This window comes from Arachis hypogaea, chromosome 14 (assembly GCF_003086295.3).
Source record: "Arachis hypogaea cultivar Tifrunner chromosome 14, arahy.Tifrunner.gnm2.J5K5, whole genome shotgun sequence".
NCBI lineage: Eukaryota > Viridiplantae > Streptophyta > Magnoliopsida > Fabales > Fabaceae > Arachis > Arachis hypogaea.
The window spans coordinates 8,970,752-8,992,809 of NC_092049.1; the positions used below are offsets into that span (position 1 = coordinate 8,970,752).

General features: G+C 31.5%; 3 protein-coding genes across 3 annotated transcripts; all 3 read right to left on the bottom strand.

Moving 5' to 3' along the window:
* Window positions 1–262: 262 nt before the first annotated feature.
* LOC112741395 (MLO-like protein 13) lies at window positions 263–4,245 on the bottom strand. Its single transcript, XM_025790367.3, has 14 exons — window positions 3,953–4,245; window positions 3,333–3,390; window positions 2,960–3,180; window positions 2,658–2,774; window positions 2,512–2,569; window positions 2,316–2,407; window positions 2,106–2,180; window positions 1,910–1,998; window positions 1,763–1,812; window positions 1,645–1,685; window positions 1,354–1,545; window positions 1,102–1,169; window positions 933–993; window positions 263–838 (listed from the first exon to the last, which is right to left on the bottom strand). Exons 1-14 carry the CDS (start codon window positions 4,073–4,075, stop codon window positions 569–571), a joined length of 1,515 nt encoding a protein of 504 aa, XP_025646152.1. The 5' UTR covers window positions 4,076–4,245; the 3' UTR covers window positions 263–568.
* A 439-nt stretch (window positions 4,246–4,684) lies between these two features.
* LOC112741394 (endoglucanase 25) lies at window positions 4,685–8,546 on the bottom strand. The gene is made up of 6 exons (XM_025790366.3): window positions 7,404–8,546; window positions 6,658–6,971; window positions 6,098–6,559; window positions 5,842–5,977; window positions 5,565–5,737; window positions 4,685–5,438 (listed from the first exon to the last, which is right to left on the bottom strand). Exons 1-6 carry the CDS (start codon window positions 7,780–7,782, stop codon window positions 5,037–5,039), a joined length of 1,866 nt encoding a protein of 621 aa, XP_025646151.1. The 5' UTR covers window positions 7,783–8,546; the 3' UTR covers window positions 4,685–5,036.
* A 3,138-nt stretch (window positions 8,547–11,684) lies between these two features.
* Window positions 11,685–17,772, bottom strand: LOC112741396 (ferric reduction oxidase 7, chloroplastic). The gene is made up of 9 exons (XM_025790368.3): window positions 17,070–17,772; window positions 16,888–16,981; window positions 16,431–16,619; window positions 14,532–14,766; window positions 13,978–14,305; window positions 13,552–13,810; window positions 13,162–13,417; window positions 12,461–12,899; window positions 11,685–12,284 (listed from the first exon to the last, which is right to left on the bottom strand). The coding sequence occupies exons 1-9, from the start codon at window positions 17,314–17,316 to the stop codon at window positions 12,115–12,117; spliced, it is 2,217 nt and encodes a 738-aa protein (XP_025646153.1). The 5' UTR covers window positions 17,317–17,772; the 3' UTR covers window positions 11,685–12,114.
* Window positions 17,773–22,058: the final 4,286 nt, after the last annotated feature.

Below are 22,058 nucleotides of genomic sequence, written 5' to 3' on the forward strand. Positions count from 1 at the left end.
CGGTTCTAATGTTACTAAGGGTCTAGGATTACACAACTAATATGTCTATCCCCATAATCACTTGAGAGGTCGTGAGTTTGACTCTTCCTATCTTTGGTAAAAAAAAAAGAAATAAATAAAGAGTTATTTTAAGAATAAAATTTAACCGATAACATTTTTAAACAAAAAGAAAGAATACCTATAAAATGAAATGAATAAATTTTCAAATTATAAAAAAGATTAAGAAAAGAAGAGAGGTTTTCAAATAATTCCTAACTATAACTTTTTACCAAGAAAATTTCATTTGTATATCACATGAATTCCTAAAATAATTCATTTGAAACTCACACAAACGGATAACTGCAACAAAGCTTTCTACATTCCAAGTTGGAATGTTTGACAAACAAGACATAGCCTCAGAAACTCAAACAACAATCAACTATGACACTCCAATCTATTACTTTCCTTTTCCTATTTATTTATTTTCATTTGTCTCAGAACAAATGGTTATTGTCTACAAATTTAGATCCTTGTATCAACACTCACTTTGATGTACAATGATGATGATGATGATGATGATGAATTCATGTTATTGAGCATGTCTTAAAGAACAACTAATAGGCCTGTCCAAAGGAATTTGGACAATGCTGCTAGGAAGCTCAATTGAAGATGTTGTTGCATCTTCCATCTCCATGGCTATTTCATGTTCATCATTTTGTGTTTGTTCTTTGGTCATTCTATGGGATGATATGCTCCGCCACCTACTCGTGCCGGAGTTCTCATGTCTTTCCTCTGCCCAATTCAAGAGGGCTTCCTCCACCCGCGGATCGAGCATACCCTTCTTGAAACCACTACCCATCTGATATTCAGCCAAAGTTATACACTATGTTAGAATTTCAATCATAGCCTAGATTTGTTCTTTGAATGTAATGAGAAGAGGCAGATTAATCAACCTGAGTAACAAGAGTATATAGAGGCAAGGTGCTGTAACTGCAAAGCACTTGAACAATCACACTGCATGACATTACCAACAAACAATCACAGAATGCCACAACATTCTAGCAAATAAAATTTGGGCCAATTCTAGCTCTTGAATTTTTTCAAAGTGTGTTAGTATATTACCCCATTATAAGTCTTGGGATGATGTAGGATATTTTCTCCATAATGCATGAATCAAATCCATATGTGCACTGCAGAAGGGATAGAAAACAAAAAAAAATAGGTGACTGACTTAGTACTCACTTCAACTTGATATTTTCATACAATAAAAGATGAAGTTGAAATTGTGTTGCTTTGATTTGAAGGAAGCTAAGGACATCTTGTGTTATGGGGAAAGTAAAAACAAATGACAAGATTTTGTGTGAGATAACTCACCCAGATCCAGAAGAAAAATGCAATCTCAAAAGAGTTCTGAAATAAAGTGAAATGAAGCAAGTCAAGGATAAGTGTTGGGCGGCTAAACCAGAAGTATTCATCTGACGGCTTCACACGTGCCGACTCCTGCGCCGGCTCCTGCGCCAAGCGCGCTATGATGTGCTCTAACTTTGCCCCCACAAGAAGCAAAATCTGTTTCACCAAGCAAAATGAGTATAAGCCTTACTGATATCTAACTCTTCTTCAGTAATGTTAACAAAAAATCCATTTGTGAAGAACTTGATCACTTACTATCACTGGTAAAAAGGCAAGCCAGAAATAAGTGTGCCACCCTGCATAGTGAAATCATAAGTAGGATTAAAAGGGCCATTGCAGAATTTAATATTGCTGAACAGGATTGAGGTAGTACCTGCAATATTTAGCAGCAAAAACAGCACAACAAAGAGCCACAGGTACCAGCTATGGTAGAAAAACCAATGAAGAACAGTTGCCTTAAAACTCAAGTTATCTAGCATTAAAATAAAAATAAAAAACAGATATGTTTGAATTCTCTCACCTTATGCCTACAATTCTTCTGAAATCAACTTCAAGTGTCCGCACCATGTAATTGTGGAAATCAAACTGAGGTTTGCGCGGGCAATGTTCCTGGAAAACAGTTACAGTGAAGATTATTTTACATGTTCACATGATGGAATGATTATTCTTTTAGAGAAGTTAAGCATTAACCATATATAACAAGACTGGATCTTGACCTTGATAAATCCATAACGCAGCGCAATGTAGTCAGATTCAGTAACAGAACCATAAAATTGCTTGAAGAATGATATCTGCCAACAACATAAAATCAAAGGTGAATACATCAGGAAAGAAGCCATCTTATGTAGTTTGAAATTCTCAGTAGCATTAACATAAAGACTAAATAAATTGTTAAAAAATCACTCATAGAATTCTAAAAAACTTACCAGCCAACCAACAACAGCTGCTCTTCTCCAATATCCGTCGGCGTGTTTCTTGAAGAACTCATGGTGATGGAGAGCTTGGATACTACTAGAATCTGATGATCATGAATGCAACAATAGCAAGAATGTTGGAATCTAAAAAATCCAAGTCAATTCACTTTTCTATATGTAAATCATCTGGTATTTCAGATTAAATTACCTCCTGTTCTTGTTATTTTGCTCTTAATTTCTTCCTCCCATCTCTTCCACTGACGCATCTACATAAAGGTAAGAAGTAAACATGATTATTGTTAATCATGAATATATCAACTTTTAATAATGAGTATAGCATTGCAGGTTTATTACCCTTGTGATTCCAAGAAACAATGTGGTGACACAGAATATTGCATGTACTAAAGCCAATACAAAGATGAAAATGTGCAAATGATGCAATGATTCTTGTGATAACAGTGGAACCTTCCCCTGCATAACAAAGGAAAAAAAATGCATTACAGTTCAATATTTAGTATTTTCTTATGATATATGATATTTTAAGTATTTGGAACTGAACAGAGTTAATTGTTCTAGTTTCTCAAATATTCCTATATACTTTCTTAGTAATGAAGTATCAGCCTTAACAGATGACAATAAAATCATTGACTTGTCACCTTACTCCTACAATGCTGAGAACTATCTTCAACAGAAAAAAGCCTTCTTTTGTTGATTATACCATCATAGTAGATCTGATCGTGTGCCGAACCTTCAGACGATTCATGTGGCCTCTTGCACGGAAGCATTGTGGTTGTAAGCTCAGGTGAGATGCAAATGTGGCTTATTGCAGTTTGAAAGACAGTTAGTAGAAGGGAAATGAACCCTAAAAGCATCAATTCTGGCAGAAATGAGGTACAAGCTGATTAGGCAATAGAATCATAAAGAAAAACATATCATGTAAGTTTCAATAAGAACAAGAGTTAATAAACATTGTTTACTGCAGTTAAGGGTGTCTAAACATAATTAGAGGGGGAAGAAAAAGGAAGCTACCTTCTTGCAATTTTTGCAAGGCATCAAATAATGGAGTTTGGTTCTTTTTCTTGAAGTACTGCAACATCATGAGGAAAACAAGTCATATTAGGATAACTAAGTAGCATAATCAGAACTAAATATCGGAAAATCGACTACGCTGCCGGGTCTATATACATGCCTTTCATCCTATTCAACATTATTAGTCTTATGGTTATACAATAGAATTTACCTTTAAGTTTCAATGGTACTATCTTATCAGAGCTAAGGCCATGTCTAGTTGAAAATAATATGTAGAAAAATAGGAGAGTAACTAGCAATCACAATTATCAACTTTGTTCAATTAGGCATCATTCCTGTGTATGAAAACTCAGATCACAGTATTGCACCAATGCATGCATAATAATGTGATTATAATCTTCTCTAGCATTACAAAAAGGATAACAATTGATTTTGGTTCTCAAACTTTAAGGTGTTATTTGTGAGTTTTGATTTTCAAGGGTAAGAGGCGAAATATTGGCTTAAAGGATAACATGAAGTCCTTTTTACTCTTCAGATCCTTCCCCTTAAACTCACAAACACACCTTAATAGATGCATTGGATAAGGTTCTAGAAATCTAAAGACATATGTGCTACTTTACCTTTCCGAGCTTGTGGAGGCCGCGCTCGACAACAAGAGAGATAAAAACAATGATGGTGCAAACAACAGCTACAATCCATGTTGGTGTATATTCCAGAGACTCATTTAGTTCTTCTTCTGCCATGTTGTTTTAGCAATGTAGTTTGATAGAATGAATAGTAGACAACAATTCTTCTGTTCAATATATATACATTTGTCTCTGAATGATGATATAAGGAAACCATATTCTGCTAACTTATTTTTATGTTTTTATTGTCTCAATGTAGTGAACGCTGAAACATGATTCTGTATCATATAATACTAACAAGAAAGGAATGTTTTCCAAATCAATAAGGAATAAGGTACATGTACAGCTATGTCAAGTTGGGTTCAAACGTAGAACCAGATTCTAAGTTCTGTTCATAAGTGGCGTGCAGAAATGGTTTAATTAAAAACATAAAAGACCTTTCCCATTCACATTTTCACAAGAGAAAATCTAAAGAACATTGTTAGTGGCGTGTCCTTGTCATCTTCTTTTATTTAATTATTTATTTTATTCTTTTTGTGTGCATGCTTCCCTTAAAAATAAAAAATAAAAAATAAAAAATAAAAAATAAAAAATAAACCCATAAGTATCCTCTCTCTCAGAATAATGCTCAAGTTAGAACACCACCAATTGAACTTTACAAAATAGGTAGAGTCATCTATATGAATGAACAATGCTACAAAACATTTAGACAAGTTAAAGAGGGTGTTAAGTAGGTAACAATGAGACATTAGATGAAAACTTTAAAACAATTACAAGTTGTTCAGTTTTCCTGTTTAAAAAAATACAAGATTTGATTTTGATACATATACACTATGTATATCACAAAAAAAACACTCAAAAAGTACCACTTTTATCAAGGCTATTCTTGAGTTTTGTCCATAGGTACAAGGCACAACCAGATTCACTAGGCCATGTTCCATTACTGCAGAGTTTTCTCCATGCCCATGTCTTCAAAATTACCATGATCTTCCAGTTTGATGCAAAATAAGAAAAGGTTATCAATACACTCGTCGTTTCAGGTACACACTGGAATAGAGATGACGAATGGCATGACGCCTTATGGTTTCCATGGTGCTGGAGGTGGTGGTGGTGTAGGGAACATTGGAGGAACAGCAGAGAAAATGGTGTTTTTGTCTATGCTTGTGCTTTTGTCGCCTGACAATGCCACAAGAGCAGCTACTAAACCAGCATTTCCGGCAAGCGTTGGCTCCGTGTAGTTGTAGTTTGTACGAACATCATGGAACCCATCATGCTTGTCAGGTCCAGCAACCATGGCACCAACAAGTGTATTTGGGTTTGGCTTCGTCGTGTCTCTCCATTTCCAACCACCTTTACAGTTGTACTTAACCTTATTCTTTGGTATAGATGCACCTCTATGGTGGACATGTTTTGGATAGTGGTTACCAAAACCAACAATGTAGCTCATTTTCCGAGGATTGTTCCCAAGAATGTAATTAATCTGCAAAAACACCATCAGAGAGAAGGAAAAAATTAACCATGACACCTTAATGATTTTAATTATGCTAAAAAGGAGTTAGATGCCATAGAAGTCATGCCAGCCTTGGAGGAGGAGAGTTTCACGCACCTGGGTCCTGGCAAAGTCACGAAGAACATCGGTTGAGAAGAAGTTGGGTCCACAATACCATCCAGGAGTATCAGCAGCATCCAGATAATCACTGAATACAGCAGCCAAGAAGGCAGAATTGACAACATATTGGAGAGGCTGAGGTCTACCATGGTTCAATTGAATCAAGCCTCCTGTCATGTGTGCATCAAATACCGGCATTTCATCAGAGAATTGAAAAGGGAAAAACCAATAACTTCTAATGCCTAGGGAAACGGTGTGAAGTAAGAAAGGTTACCTTTGGTTCTGTTAAAGCTTGTGAAAACTGGTAGGTACGAGCACATGACTATGCTGGTCTGGTTGTGGAAGGTTCTTAAAATTTCTTCATATGGATATCCAGGACTCAAGAACAACCTCAAACGACTCAGAAGAACCTATATACAAGTATGCATGATCGAATTAGTCCCATTTGCTTTGGGTTTATGGTGGAAAGTCAACAATATCCACAAGAAAGAGCAAACTGGTGATGTAATCGAAAACAATAACAAAATTACCTGAGCACCGGCAAGCTTGTTATCCCAGCTAAACACACCATAGTCAGGACCTCCCCAGAAGGCACCAGCATGCTTGGCAAGACCAGGAGCAGTAGCAAGCTTAAGATATGAAGAATTTCCGGTTGCATAATACATCCAAGCCCCTCCCCAAACAAACTCATCCCAGTAGCTAGTGGAGTTGTAAAAGATTGAAGCCTCTGAACTATCAGCACTGTATCTGCCTCTCTTCTCCCTTGCAAACCTGAAGAGGGTGGTGGCACCATGAACAAGTTTTTTCGAATATGCCTTGTTGTCTTTAAAAACAATGGATGCAGCAGCCAAGGCAGCAGCCATTTCTGCCGCAAGGTCCGAGCAACTGTGACATTCAGTTACAGGCCGGTCATAATCAATGTCCTCTGGCCGCATCCAGCAGTAGTGGTCGTTTGGTGTTGTACTCCCTCCGGAAGTATCTCCTACCCCAACCTGCCAAAGACATAAAGAGATTCACACACATAAATTGACTACAAAAATTAAATAATTCAAAGAAAAATGTTATTTTAATCATGATTCATGATGCTTACTTGTGCGGCAAGGGTGGTGATAGAATCGGCAGTACTATTGAAGGTCTTGAGGAAGTAATCCGTTCCCCATTTAATAAGTTCCTTGACATGGCTGAGCTCGCCGGCAGCATCGTACTTGGCGCTGTATTCGATGACACTCCAGCTCAACATGGTGATGGCAAAGGACTGAGGGAAGTTGAACTTGATGGCATCTCCGGCATCATAATAGCCACCCACCAGATCCTTGATGGCGGCCGAAACCCCGTCGCCCTTCCCATCTTGTAGACAAGAGTTACCCCTCCATGAAACATTATTATGCTTTGGTAATTTCCCAGCTGCAAACAAAAGGCATAGAAACCAAATCAGGAACACAAAAACTCCAAGAACAAATCCTCACAAGAAATTGATCCTTCATGAAAAAAAAAAAAAAAACAACAACAACAAAACACATTCTCAGCATCAAGGATCTCCAATTATGGCAACAACAACAATCACCAGATGCCACTATTATGATAAGAACCAAACTCAAACCATGTATCCACTCCTTTTCAAAATGAAAGCGAAACTAATCATCATAATTCACAATAATGTACTACTCCCTTCATCAAACTCCCAAACTAAGGATCTCCAATTATAGTAATAAAAACAAAATAACTAATTATCACATAAATACATCAAAGCAAAAAAAACAAAAACAAAATTTCACTCATTTTTTGAATGCAAAAACAAAGAAAGCAAAAACAGAGAGCAATGAAACAAACGCTGACATTTTTGAGCGTTGAAGAACATAAGAGCCTTATGAAGCGCAAGGGTATAATTATCAGGAGGAGGATGCTTATGGTGATGACGTGGCACAGTTTTGACGATGAGAGTAACGAAGCCAGCAAGAAACGCAGAGAACAAGAGAGTTCCGACGGTCCAAACGAAGATCTTGCGGCTGACGATGATGCAACCGAGATCCACGTACTTCTTCTTCTTCTGCTCGCCAGGGCCGAGGAGCCAGCTCTGCTGAGTCTCGTCGAGTGGACGCGAGAGCGCCGCCCTGTCGAGGTCCTGCAGGTTCCGGCTGCGGTCGTCGTCGGTGGCGGAGTCAGTGGCGTTGATCTCCAACGGACCTCCCCAGGGGTCCCTACCGTACATACTCATGTTGCTGGCGTAATGCTACTCCCACCGACACTTTTTGTGTGAAGAATGAATGAAGAGAGAAAGTGTTACGAGTAATGAGAGTTAGTGTGAGACTGTGAGAGTGAGTGACACAACAACTCAACTAATAACGCTTTCTCTTCTTCTCTTTCTACTTTCTAGCGTTGTTGCTAAGTGAATTATTATATTTATTTATGTATTTGATTTTTTACCTTTTTTATTTATTTATGATTGTCTCTTCTTTTTTAGTTGAATTATTATCTTGTTTTTTTAAGTTGAATTGGTAATTTTCAGGTGGGAAGGCAACATTGGTGAATGGTGATTTGGTGTACTAATAAGTGACGGTGCCTCATTGGTTAAGTGTATTTGATTAAGCAATAATAACAATAATTAGTTTGCAATAATGTCACGTGAGGTGGGATTTAGCTTTCGAATATTTTAATTAGGAAGATGAATTATTAGGTGGAAGAAACTGACTACCTTACTGATATCGACAGCGACAGTTTAACAATGAGATCATTTCTTTATTACTGTACTATTCTGTTCGTTTTAATTTAAAAACATTATCGTAATTTTGTTTTTAAGGTTTCTTACAGTTACAGTTACAAATGGATTGCTTGGCGCCTACTTTTACTCAATTGCCGTACACAAACGTTGACACAAGCATATATTCCAACTAACCGTTACTATAAATAAATAATAAATAATAATATATAATATAAGACTATACAGTACTATTAAGCAAGACAAGGAGATAGATTATGTTCAAAGATATCATGCTCATCATTGAAGATTGAGTTAAATAAATAAAACCATTCTAATGTTTCTAATCCCAAAAAGGAACAAAGCCGTATAACAATTATTGTTTTATTTTTGAAGATAATCATGTACTATCATGTGAGTGTAGTACACGAATCTAACATTTCTTTTTCTTTTCTTTTTTAAGTGTGTTTTACAAAAGAACCAACCATGAGATTAAGCTTTAGCTTTCAACCAAATTGGCTTGCCGACACTCAAAGTTATTACATGCTTTTTCGCTCTCTCTGTTTTCTTCCTACAGGGTTCACTTACATGGTAGTTGGTTTGAATTTTCTTTCCCACTTTTTTTTTCTTTTTATTTGGGGTGGGCCAACCAATAAAGGAACTAAGTTTTGGGAGATTAATTGTGAATATTTGTAAGTTAGCACTACTGAATTTCTTTTGAGGTTGCTTATGATTATTTTCATTTATATAATTTAATGTAAATTTGTACCGTAGAATTTTCGATACAATTAAGTTCATATGAAATTAATTAGGAGTGGTAAAATTGGTTGAACCCGTTGGGCCGACCCGTCGAACTCACTAAAAAGGCGGGTTGGGCTAGATTTTGAAACCCGCCAAATTTAAAATATCTGTCAAATTTGCGGGTTTTGGCGGGGCGGGGTGGCCCGCCGGACCAAAGATTTTTATTTATTTATTTTTATGAAATAAAAAAGTGATTATTACTACAAAATTAATAATTATATAATTTTTTAACACATTTTTTTATTTTTTATTTTTATTTTTTTTAGTTATTAACTTTATTTATTTTATTTTACAATTTCGTATATATGCTTAAATTATGTGACTTATTTTTTAAAATAAAGATGATTCTATTGATAAATATTATTTTGAACAATTTTATTGAAGTTAAAAGTTAAAAAAAGATAGTAAAAAAATTTATATTATAATTTGACTATTTTTTAATTATTATTTTTTGATTAATTTTAATGAATTTTATTTTTCGAAAAAAAAAAGTCAAGCGGGTTAACCCGCCATAAAGCAGGTTAACCCGCCATAAAGCAGGACGGGCTAGCATTTTGAACCCACTTTAGTTGGTGGGGCGGGCTGACCCGCCTCATTTATAATACGGGCCTAGGCGGTGCGGGGCGGGCCGGCCCGCTTTGCCACCCCTAAAATTAATAGATAAGAGTCGTTAGATAATAATTTAGTCAAATTTATCAAATTATTTAACGATTCTTAATTATTAACTTTACATCTAGACTCGAATTTTTTTTATTTGTATAAGAGTGAGTCTTTATCTTAATTTCCAAACAAATTTTATCATTAGCTAAATTTTCCTTTGGTAAAAAGATCCAAACGTTATTCTAAAGGTAAAAATGTGATCTTAAATTTTTTCAAGCATAATTCATATATTAGCTCTTACTTCTGAAAATTAATTTAACTAATACTTTCCACGGCATTGATTTGGAGATGTACTTTTCTTATTAAAAAAAATGTGAATTATACTAACAACTTTTGAAATTAGATAAATACATAAAACTTTTCTTTCATTTCTAAATGCATAGCATATTATCTAAATTTCAAATTACATAATATTGTATAGAGTAAAGTATACTTTTTGTTCTTGAAGTTTGACAAAAATTTTAAAAATACTTCTAAGTTTTATTTTGTTTCAATTTTGTCTAAAAAGTTTTCGATGTGTATCAAATATACCTCTGACGACTAATTTTTCAAAAAATTTTAGACAAATTCAATAACAATTTCATAAGAACAACTTCAACACAAGCAAATCAAACATAATTTTCATGTATTATTGTTAGATTATCTTAAATTTTTTAAAAATTTAGCTATTGAAGGTATATTTGATGCAAATCAAAAACTTTTATGACAAAATTAAAACAAAATAAAACTTAGAGATATTTTAAAAGGAAAATCATATTTTAATGGAAATTTAAATTTGAAGTTACAAAATGTAAAGCAAAGACAATGAATGTAGAAATAAGAGAACTGCAAAACATCTTCTTTTTCTTCATGAGTGTAATAATAATAATAATGTCAATCATGTGAAAAAAATCAAAATAAAATGTGAGAAGGAGACATTTGACCAAAGAATTGGGAACTTGGAGAGAACACATGCACACATGTGTAAATAAACATTGCATCAAGTATCAGGTGGCAATTTCTGGAAGTTGAACCTAAATAAAATAAAAAGCAGAATATACTTCTCTTCTAAGCAATAAAGCAGTAAGCAATGCTAAAAAAGACAAAAATAAAATAAAAAAAACACCCTTGCATGGTACATGCCTAAAAGGGCCATACCCTTAAGAATTAAGATACTCTTTACAACTTTTTTTTAGTCTCAATTGATTGGACCAAAACAAAACAAAAAACAAAAGAAAAGAATTAGTTACATTATTTATCCTAATGTATTAATAATAAGTACTAACATGTCTATTAAAGTTTAATCTTTATTATTGATTAAAGAGAATGAATTCTCTCAATTTTTTTAACAATTGAGAGAGTAAAGTGTGATTTTTTATCATTAATTTTATAAATGGAATAAAAAAAATATAAGAGAAAAAATATTAAAAGGTTAAAGTCTTTCAATTGTTAAAAAAAATTGAAAAATAATCTAAAGCATCTTTAAAAAACAAAGATTGTGGATAAAATCATCTTCATACATTCCCATTATATATAAAATAGATGAATCAAGTTCCACTAAAGTAATGAATTGATAAAGTGAAGAAACAAGAGTCTAATTACATTTGAATCAAGATAGTAAGGTGAGAAAATTAATAAAATAAAAAGATAAAAATTTAATTACTCTTAAATCAAGATAATAAAATTTAACATAATAAAAATTATAATTTTAACAATAATTAATTTTTTATTTTATTATTCTACAAATATTTCTGTTTTAGGAAACTTTTTTTTTCATATAGATACACTTTGAACAACCGTTACAATATAAATGATGAATTATAATAAAGGTATAAAAACTAAAAAGAAATTAATGCATAGTTGTAGCTGGCACTTTGCCATGGTCGTAACTACAAGTAAAATATGGTTGGTATGCTAATTAGTCTTTTTCCAATATTAGTTCTTACAATTCATAGATTAGTGGTTTAGCTCCTTTGGAACACTTTTTCTTAGTAAAATGGTCAAATAACTGCAAAATTATTAGCTAAAATTTTATATATAAATATAATTTACATTATGAATACATTCCACTAAGAATTCCTTTTACACTTCTTAAGGATTAATTATACACCTGTAGCATAACTTAATTACTTAAGCCTGCAAATTAAAGGATACATAATAGAATAGCATTGATACTAATACAAATTAATATATACAGCATATATATGCATTTTTTTTTGTCCATGGTATCCTTCACTCCAATAGGTCAAAGACTAATCTGTCACAGATTTGAGCTCCATTTAAAGGTTTGTCGCTGGCCAATGGATTGCTACATGCACAGGGCGGACGAGTGAGCTGACCACTCAGCCAACTCAAGTTGGTTATACTTATATATATGCTTTTTAATTAGTGAATAAAGCTATGCCTCTCAAACTAGAGATCAAAGCTATGGCTATGGAAATGGAAGATTGGGTAATGGCGTTGTCTTATCATGCTATGTGCCCTGATTTCATTTGCAACACTTTCTTGAAGTGTTGGAGGTCCACAAACTAACACTCCCACATCAACATGCCCCCAATTCTCTGACATGCTTTCAAAAATTTCTGCAATAATTATTAAAGGAAAAAAAAAAAGAAGAAAAGATATTAGTAATGCTTTCAATTGTATTCTTCACCAAATTCTGAAAACAGAAAATACCGAAAATAAAAATAGAAAATGAAAACGCAAACCAAATGCACAAGAGAAAAAAAGTAAATGAATTTCATGAAGTTATACATACCTTTGAAGTTTGGCCTGGAACCATAACGAGTGACAATTGATTTTGCAACACTACTGTCTTGAATTGAACTCTTGTGAGCCATAAACCCATTTTGTTCAATTTTATGATCACCCTTCACACTGTCATTGGACTTTTCCTTCACAGAACTTCTCTGTTCACAAAAATGCCAGAGTGCAACCACAAAACCACCAAAGATAACAACACTTGCAACCATGCAAATCACAAATAGTAACCCTTTGTACCACCATTTGTACACACCATAAGGGTTAATATAGAAAATGTACAACAAAACCAGTAAGATCACAAATCCAACAGTAGATGAGATGACATATAGTCCAGACCAAAAATTGTCTCCTGTTCCAACAAGAACTGACATGCCGAAATCACTAGGCATAGGACACATTGAAGACTTTATTGGCTTATATACATGCCCCTCTTCCTGTAGATAACAATAATCAAATGCCATTAAGCAAAAATTTTAACATATATATGTATAGAATGAAATAAAATAGAGAGTAGTAAACATCTCAATTTCGTCCTGACAAAAAAAGGTGACGAATTAGTAGTAGTATGTCTAGTAAGAAGAAGCGAGGGCCGAATTTTTCCTATTTTTGGTTAGGGAAAAGATTCAAGAATTTACTCTTAAAGAAAGCAATGTAGAGCACTAATAGGAGGAAGTTGAAGCTTGTAAAAGGACTTACCAATGGAGGGTCTGATTCCCGAGTGACATAAATATCAACATTGATGTTTACTTTATCCGAAAAGGAAGGACAAATTGATTCCATGTCAATGCTTGAAAGAAGTGGAAGCTCATTTGATTTCTTCACTGCCCAAACAACCAAAATGTTTCTTGGTCTACAAGGTTTCCCCTCCCTCGCGCGGTGGAGAACATCGCTCAATATAGCAAGGAAGGGTGAAAGTCCAATACCACCAGCCACTAGTATAAGATTCTCATACCTAAAAACAAAGATTACAGAAATCATTTCATTAATTAAAGAACCAAACTATGCTAACTTGGCTAAGGTTGCAGTCCTTCAAGCCGGATTAGTCAACCAAAGTGAAAAGGATATACAAGATTGAGGACTATTTACATCAAGTGATATGGTACTTCATGCCCATATGGCCCTTCAACCGAAGCCGTTATGGTCTTGACAGATAAATCTTTTGGTTCATCAGCATCAGTAATCCTGTCTCTCAAATTTTCTGTCCATTTGCCAAGAACCTTTATGAGAACAGCAAGGTGGTTCTTTCCATCCAAAGGACTAGAAGAAACACTGAATGGATGCCATTGCAGCCATGACAGTTCCCGGATTTGAAGGAAAATGAAACTCAATGCATTGTATCTCAAATCTACAATTCAAAAAAGAAAAGTTGTCATAAATGTGACATATAATAAGATGTGTTATTTGTACTCATTCTGTCTTGTACGCAGATTGAAGTATGTGTCGGTTTAGCGTATGAGACAGAGTTACACCATATTGTGTGAACAAAAATACTGAATGGTAATATGAAATTACTTGGAGGCTTTGATAGAACCAGTTCCACAGTTCCACAAGGAAGGCACCTAGATGAAACTACTTTAACTGTCCTTCTTGATTGGCAGAATCGCAGAAAGCGGTCGAGGATGAAGAGGAATATTCCTCCAGCAGCCATGGTGAAAACAAAGTCACCAACATGCAAGGCCAAGAAGACAACAAAGATAATGTATAATTGGTGAGTGTAGAAGAACAACTCAAAGTTCCATGTTCTCACTCCTGGAAGAGAGGTCACCCACATGAACAAACCAGCTATGAGGGCTATAACTCCCGGAAGGTTCGCAACACCAATGTCTTTCCATTGTATTAACTGCAGAAGGACCAAATAAGAACATGGAAATGAGAAGTGCCAATGCATTCAAGCAAAACCTTGTTTTTTTTCATTAAAATTGAAAAGTTCACATATTGAAGTAACAAGAGGTAACTAAAATACATAAATTTACACAACTAAACAAGTTTATTTCTATGTGTAAAGCAATTATAAGCTATATACGTTTTAAATTTTAAGAGAAGGGAAACATGGAAGAAGGACTTACTTCCTCGACAAGGCGACCATCCATTGCCCAAGCAACACAGTACAAGAGACCATGGATTGTGAAGAGGGCCATGGTGAGGTGTCCCAGCCAGACATGATATCTAGTGGCGTGTTCGAAAGGGATGTCTATGTACCGAAGAAGAACAGAACCTCTTGATACAGGCAGAAATAGAAATGCCATGCACATCAATCCGATTCCACCAAACCGAAGTCCCAGAATCTCCAACATGAATATTCTGAAAAGAAAGAACAATTTGATGAAGTTAGCTTATTGTATGCATTCAAAATTTTCAGAATAAATGAGTAGTATCTTAAAAACCAAATGCATGCTTACTTGTTTATTAGCGGTTGTTTTTTGGGTGGAATTGCTACTCTAATATTTTCAATTTTTAGGTGGTATGGATCCTAATAAAAGTCTTGACCAAAATTGATGACTAAATTCATGAGTGTAGTGTCAGCTTACTTGACTATGGCCTATGGAACAAGCCTTTTTGGAGATGATAATCATATGTGTTATGTCATATGTAAGTGTGTGCTGTGTTGCTCATAACATGGATTCCAAAGGACAACAGGTGAGAAAGATCAAGGCGACGAAAATGAGTTGGCTAATAGCATGGACAAGTTTTCCACTGATCTTGAAGAAATTGTTGAAAATTTTGTTGATAAGATTGGTGAAATAACTGAAAGTATGAGAGTTGTGAAAGACTTTCATGATGATTTAAGGCCTGTTCCTGATGAACTGATGAAAATGGATGAACTCACACACACATAGAATGCTTCAAAGCTGGTCGTCTGCTTATGCAAGACACTCCCTCGGTGCATGCATTTATTTTGAAGGATTCAAGGTGAAGAATACAATTCAGTTTGTTAAGAATTTGCTTAAAGATAACTATGGTAGCTGTTAGTATTTAAAAGCTAGAAATATATTTTGACATGCAATAGACAAAAAGTTATGATTGTTAATAAGAATTTGATAGTACTTCCTTATTAGAACTTGATTCTGTTTTGTGGGACTTGATGATACTTATAAATTAATTCATATTTACTGGGTAAAAAATTTTGTTTAGACTTTAACTGTTTTACATGCTATGTGATGCAAATATTTATCTGCTTAACAATATTTGTGGTTATCCATTGAAGCTTTGAAGTTATACCGGATTAGTTCAAATATTTAACATCTAAATAACATGGAGATTGAAAATTTCTACATTAAGTCCAAGTTCTTAGCTATGATTGAGTCATCAACTAGTTATTCTACTCTTTTCCCCCTTTATTTGTTTCAAAGCAAGAAAGCGAATGGATTTGAATCCACTCTAAAAGTGAAAGCATTGGCCACAAAAGCTACTTGTTATGGTGGGAGAGCCAAGGCCCTATAGAACTCTTTTTCAGGTGTTGATCCCTCAACCTGAGACTCCTTGTCAGGTATTGGTCTCACGAGACTCATAACATAGTATCCCCTTTAAGAGCCGGCATCCTGACTCTACGGCATTTCACTTAGTGGCGCATCAGTCAGCCTTCTACCGACCAGAATCCTCCAATGGTCATAACCCTCCACAGGTAGCCCTTTTCAGTTGGCTGACTCTCAAAGAGAACACCAATGAAATGAGCTACAAAACCTTGGGACCATTACCATAAAAGTTAGCTATGGTGAGAGAAGCCAAGGCCTTATAAGGCTGTGACTTTTTTTAAAGTATTGGTCTAGACTCATAACAGTCCCACTCAAAAGTTCTTATGGACTAATGGTAATTATTTTCTTACTTGCTTACTTTACAGTTATCTTCACTTTCAAGAGGATCCAAATCCAAAACAGAAGCCTTTCAATCAAGCAAAGAAGCACATATGGAAGTAAATCAGCAGAATCAAAATTATGAATGAAAATTGGCAAACAAGAGTGTTGTACCTCCTATCTAAGTGATGATGAGAAGGAGATGCAAGGGCCCTCATAGTGTAATTGTAGATAGCAAAGATAACATATGCAGAGAAGAGAACAATCCCAATTAACTCTGTAGCAGAGACAACTCCAAATGGCCCCTTTATAATCACAGGGAAAGTCCATAGCCTAAAGCTTGGATACTTAGTACTCTTCTTCCTGCAAACAAAACCCAACTCAAAAATAAATAAATAAATAATATTAATGCACCCCCCAACAAAGGTGTGTTTGTTTCAGCTTATTTTGCTAGAAAATCTCTTCTATAATTGAAAAAAAAAATCACTTTTTGCATATTGGATATAACTAGAATTATAATAACTTCAAGAGAAAAATCTTATTGGTTGGAAATTGAAAACTAAAACTTAAATGAAACAAATTTACCCTAAAATTTAGAACATGATTATGAATTGAGGAAGTGATGACATACTCAGGAATGTGGTCTTCTCCAGAGACAAGAAGGTATGCAATTGCAAGGAATGCAATTATGAGAATTGGAGCACTATATAACATAAAAATGCTACCTGAAAAATACACAGTTTCCTTTGCATTAAACTCAAGCCACATAGTGAGAAACAAAAATAGAAGATGGAAGATGGAAGATAAACAAACCTGCAGTTCCAAGAGGGTTTCCCCTGGTCAAATTGATCCATTTTGACATCAACTCATTGACAGATTCTTCTGGCTCCAAGAAAATAAAACCTGCCCAACCAATGAAGATTATGCAAATCAAATACTTTATAACCGATTTTGTTGCTGACACAAGAAATGATGATGATGATGATGATGATGATGATGATGGTGTCTTTTCTTTAGTAGGAGACAACAATGGAGTGTTGTCAACAGTTTCTTTCTCCATTGGAATAATCAGGAACTCTGAGGAAAGTGTATGATTGTTCTAAAAGAGTGAACTCAGCCACTAAAAGTTCTTCAGTTCCTGCTTTCTAAATTGAAGCACAGAGGTTCATACAAATACGAGGTGAAATGGGAAAGGTGACAAACAATGTGGAACCCATTTTGATCATGATTCATGAAAGTGGGAAAAAATTAAATGAAGAAAAAAAAAATCTTAATCATAATATGTACTGGGAAATTCTGAACCACCCAAATGAAAATCCTCTTCCAAGAACACTGTTGCATTGTAGGGTATGCATTATTAACATCGGAAATTAAATTGTTATGATGAAAGATTAATGTTGGACAGTTAAAGTAGAGTATTAGGTGCGGCTTAAGCTAGTTAACGTGGAAATAATTAAGAAGTCTACGTTTATATGATACTCGTCGCACACGTGTATATTGTTTTCAACTGTATCTTAATAAAAAAATAAAAAGAAAATTTTAGATATATTTAGGCATATTTAAATATTATTATATATTAATGTGTCTAATTTTATTTTTAATATAAATTTTTAAAATAAATTTAAAAATAATATATATTATTATTTATTAGAATAAAAATTATTTTAAATATTTTATAATTAAAAAAAGTTAAAAATAATTAAAAATTATTTTATATTTTAATATCAATAAAATATTAAAATATTATTATAATTTATTTAAAAAATATTTTATATTTTATATATAATGTGTCTCTATATTTTATATATCATGTATCTATGCTAATATCCGTACATCATAATTAAATAACTATTAATTAAGAAGAGGACAAAGAGGTTTAGAAAATGGATACAGCATAAAAGAACAAGCTCAAGGTTAATTTATGTCCCTACACAAGAATATTCTAGGAAGTTGTTGCGTATAAGTGTTATAATGTAAGAGACATATTATGTGTGTGAATTGTTAATTCACAAGTTGGAATTTCATACTTTGCAAGTTTGCATATCATTAAATAATAAATCTAATTATTATAATATAATATATTAAAATAAAGTTAAAAGTAGCATTTTTAATGCATTTCAGTCTTCTAGCTTTTCTAATATTGTGACACATTAGTATATATAACTAATTAGCACAATTTACCTACTACTTATCGAATTAAATTATTTTTTAATTCTTTTATTTTTAATTAAATTACTTCTAAATCTTTTATTTTTATTTTTTATGTATCTTATTATTATAACTTAAGATCCTTTGTTAATTTCTTTTTTACTCTCATAATATTTATTTTTCTTTAAGTTACTTTATAATTTTCATATTCTCTTAACACTTAATTCTTTATTTTTATATAAGATACTATATGTCTTCAATGTTAATATTATTTTTTTATTAGGTATAAATATAATTCATCTTCTTTTATACTTACTCTTTCTTATGATTATTACATAGAATTATAACTTAAGATTTTTCTTTATTTTTCTTCTCACTCTTATGTCATTTATTTTTTTTAGATTACTTTATACTTTTTATATTCTCTTACTCTTTACTTTTATATAAAATATTATATGATTTCAATATTAATGTTATTTCTCTTTAATATGTATAAATTGAGTAATAAAACATAATTCATCATCTTCTTTTATACTTACTCTTTTTTATATTTTTTATATAAATCAACATTCACTTCAATTTTTTTTTTATTATTTAAGGGGATAAGCCCAAGACAAAACATTATTTTTCCTCCATTCTTACCAATATTTTGCACAAGTGTTTGAAAAATTTGGTTAATAACCACAACTCTTTTTTTTTTATTTTGCTAAACATATGTATTAGGTAATAAATTTCTAAAACACTATATCTTTACAATTTTTTTAGTTTTTTTTTTTAATTTTTGGTCTAATTGTATTCATTTGTTATATCATCCATATATCATATCTTTATCTTTCAATAATTTATATATTTGAATATCACTTCGTTGTAATATATTGAAAATATATGGTACTATCATGAATCATGAAAAATAAAATTAAAAAATTAAACATTAATTTCAATAATATTTCACGTCCTTTATAATTTCTTTTAATTTTTTTCTATTTTTAGTCTAATTGTATTCATTAATTATATCATTTATATATCACTTTTTTTTCTTTCAACTATTTATATTTTTTAATATAATTTAGTTGTAATATTATTGAAAATACATAACATTATCGTGAGTAGTGAAAAATAATATTAGAAAATTGAATGTTAATTTCTACTATTATTAAAACATTATATTCAAAAATGTATTTCATCTAATAGTTTTATATTTGTACTATAATATTTAAATATAATTTAAAAATAAATAAATAAACATGACTACTTAGAAGAACAAAAATAAAGATAATAATACAAAATCAAATAAATAAATTTGAATTGAGTATTTGCATAATTTTACTTAAAGTCAAACTTATGTATACATTTTTAATTATATAATTATTAAATTTTAAATTAATTTATACATTTTATATATTATATATCTATTTTATTTTCGCGCAACATGCGGATTTAAATTCAGTGAACCATAAATTGACAAAAAGTTTCATATTCTATATGCAGGTATAATATTAAAAAAAACTAATCAATTTAAATTAGTCAAATAATCATTTAACTCATTTGCTTATTTTAGCATTATCATTTTATTCTTTGTCATTTATAAAAAATCATATAAATTTAGATTAATTTGATGTAAAATTATGTGAATAAAATTTTATATATTTTTAAAAAGTAAAATTAACGGGATTAAAAATTTTTACATTTTAAAAATTTGCTTATGCTAAATTATTTTTATGTTATGTTTATTAAGTTGCATTTTTTATATAGAATTTCTCGAAATTGCTATTAATGTTCACATATATCATTCCTTGAAGACTATATAAATGGAAAGACATTATTTTTAGGTGAATTCTATAGTGTCTATAATTTGGTGTCTAACTTTTGTCTAACTTATTTTTTATGACAACTTTTGAATATTTAATAATTATTTATTTTTATACTTTTAAAATTAAATATTAATTTTTAACCATTTTTGATAAATTAGACAAACACTTTTAGGCACCCTAACAATCACCTTCTTAATAATAGGACCTGGACTTATGTCGGAAGGATACCCTACCCTACACTATCCTTTATTGAAACTTACTAAAATTGTTTATTCACAATATTTAATATAATAATTTAATTAAAAATTACCTATGATATGAATTATACTAAACAATCATAGACTAGATTCTTAACGGCTAACAACCTGCCTTTTGAGTTGAATCTTGATTAAAGAAATAATATTTCTTTGGAAAAGGGTAGAAAGAGAATTGGAAGATATCTTATTATAATATTTTTAAGGCCACAAATAAATCTCATAAAAAGAGACAGAGTATTTGTTATGTAATGTTGAAAGAGACAGAAGATAAGAGAGTGAAACATATGAGAAGGAGGTCCAATTCTTGTTGTGTGTACCCAAAATTCCCATGTGTATTTATGTCTGCCTTGCACACTTTATGGACCATATGCAATTATGCAAAATTGCAGTTGCTAGTAGCTTACCTTTCTTTATTAACATCTGATGGCTACTGATTTTTATTTCTTTTATCAATTTTTAAATAGGAAATACAGAAAATAAAAATAAAAAACATAAAATAAAAATGCTTATATGGATTATCTGGTATCATTTTATATTGTTTAAATACTTTAGTTGAAAAATGATTATTATATTTTAAAAAGAAGCTATTTTTAAGTGGTATAATTACAAAAAGAATAGATATAAAATTATTACTTATATTATTTAGTATTTAATATTGAGGTCAAATTAGTAAAATTATTATAATTCAAAAGTAACATTTATTTTCATTATAATCATATGTTCAAAAAAATTGCTTTTATTTACTTATAAACTATTTTTATATTAAAATTATTAATTCTGATTATAATTTGTTTTCAAAATTTTATCCAAATATAATTATTTTCTAAAAAAAATTATTTTTTTTTATATTTTCCGAACATGCTTTAAATAAGGAGATTCAACACGGAATTTAATCTTTTATCAATTATCTTTTATAATAATACTGTTTTGACATTAATACTTTTTTAACAACCAAAATATGTGTTTTCTTTGTTTTATTAATTATAAAATAATTTAAATATATAATTAATTAATAAAAATATATTTCTATACAAATATCAAGAATGTTTAGTATATGAATAATATTTTTCATCTTTTATCTAGTGGACTAGTCCTTTGAGTTTTTCTTCTTATCTTTTTTCCAAGTAAGTATCAATTGATTAATGGCAATATAAATTCTCTACCAAAAAATAAGATGTCAACATAAATTAAATGGTAGTGATTGAAAAGGAAATACAAAATCATGTACATATTATCATGTATTATTAGAACTTAGTTTTTATATTTGTAGAAGAATAACGAAATTATAAAAACCAAATTCCTAGCTATTTACATAAAGATGAATGAATATGTAAGGTGTTGTAAAATAAATAAATAAATAAATAAATAAAAGATAATAAATATAAAATAAAAAAATATAATTAGATAACTCTAATAGTAATATTCATCATAATTATTATTTTAATATAATAGAGATTATTAATATATTTATTAATATTATATATATTATAAACTTAAAATCTAGAGATAGAGAGAAGAGAGAATTATTGTATAGAGAGAGAAGAATATTTTTGTTATTGCTGTGTGTGTTATTCTTCATATCAAAC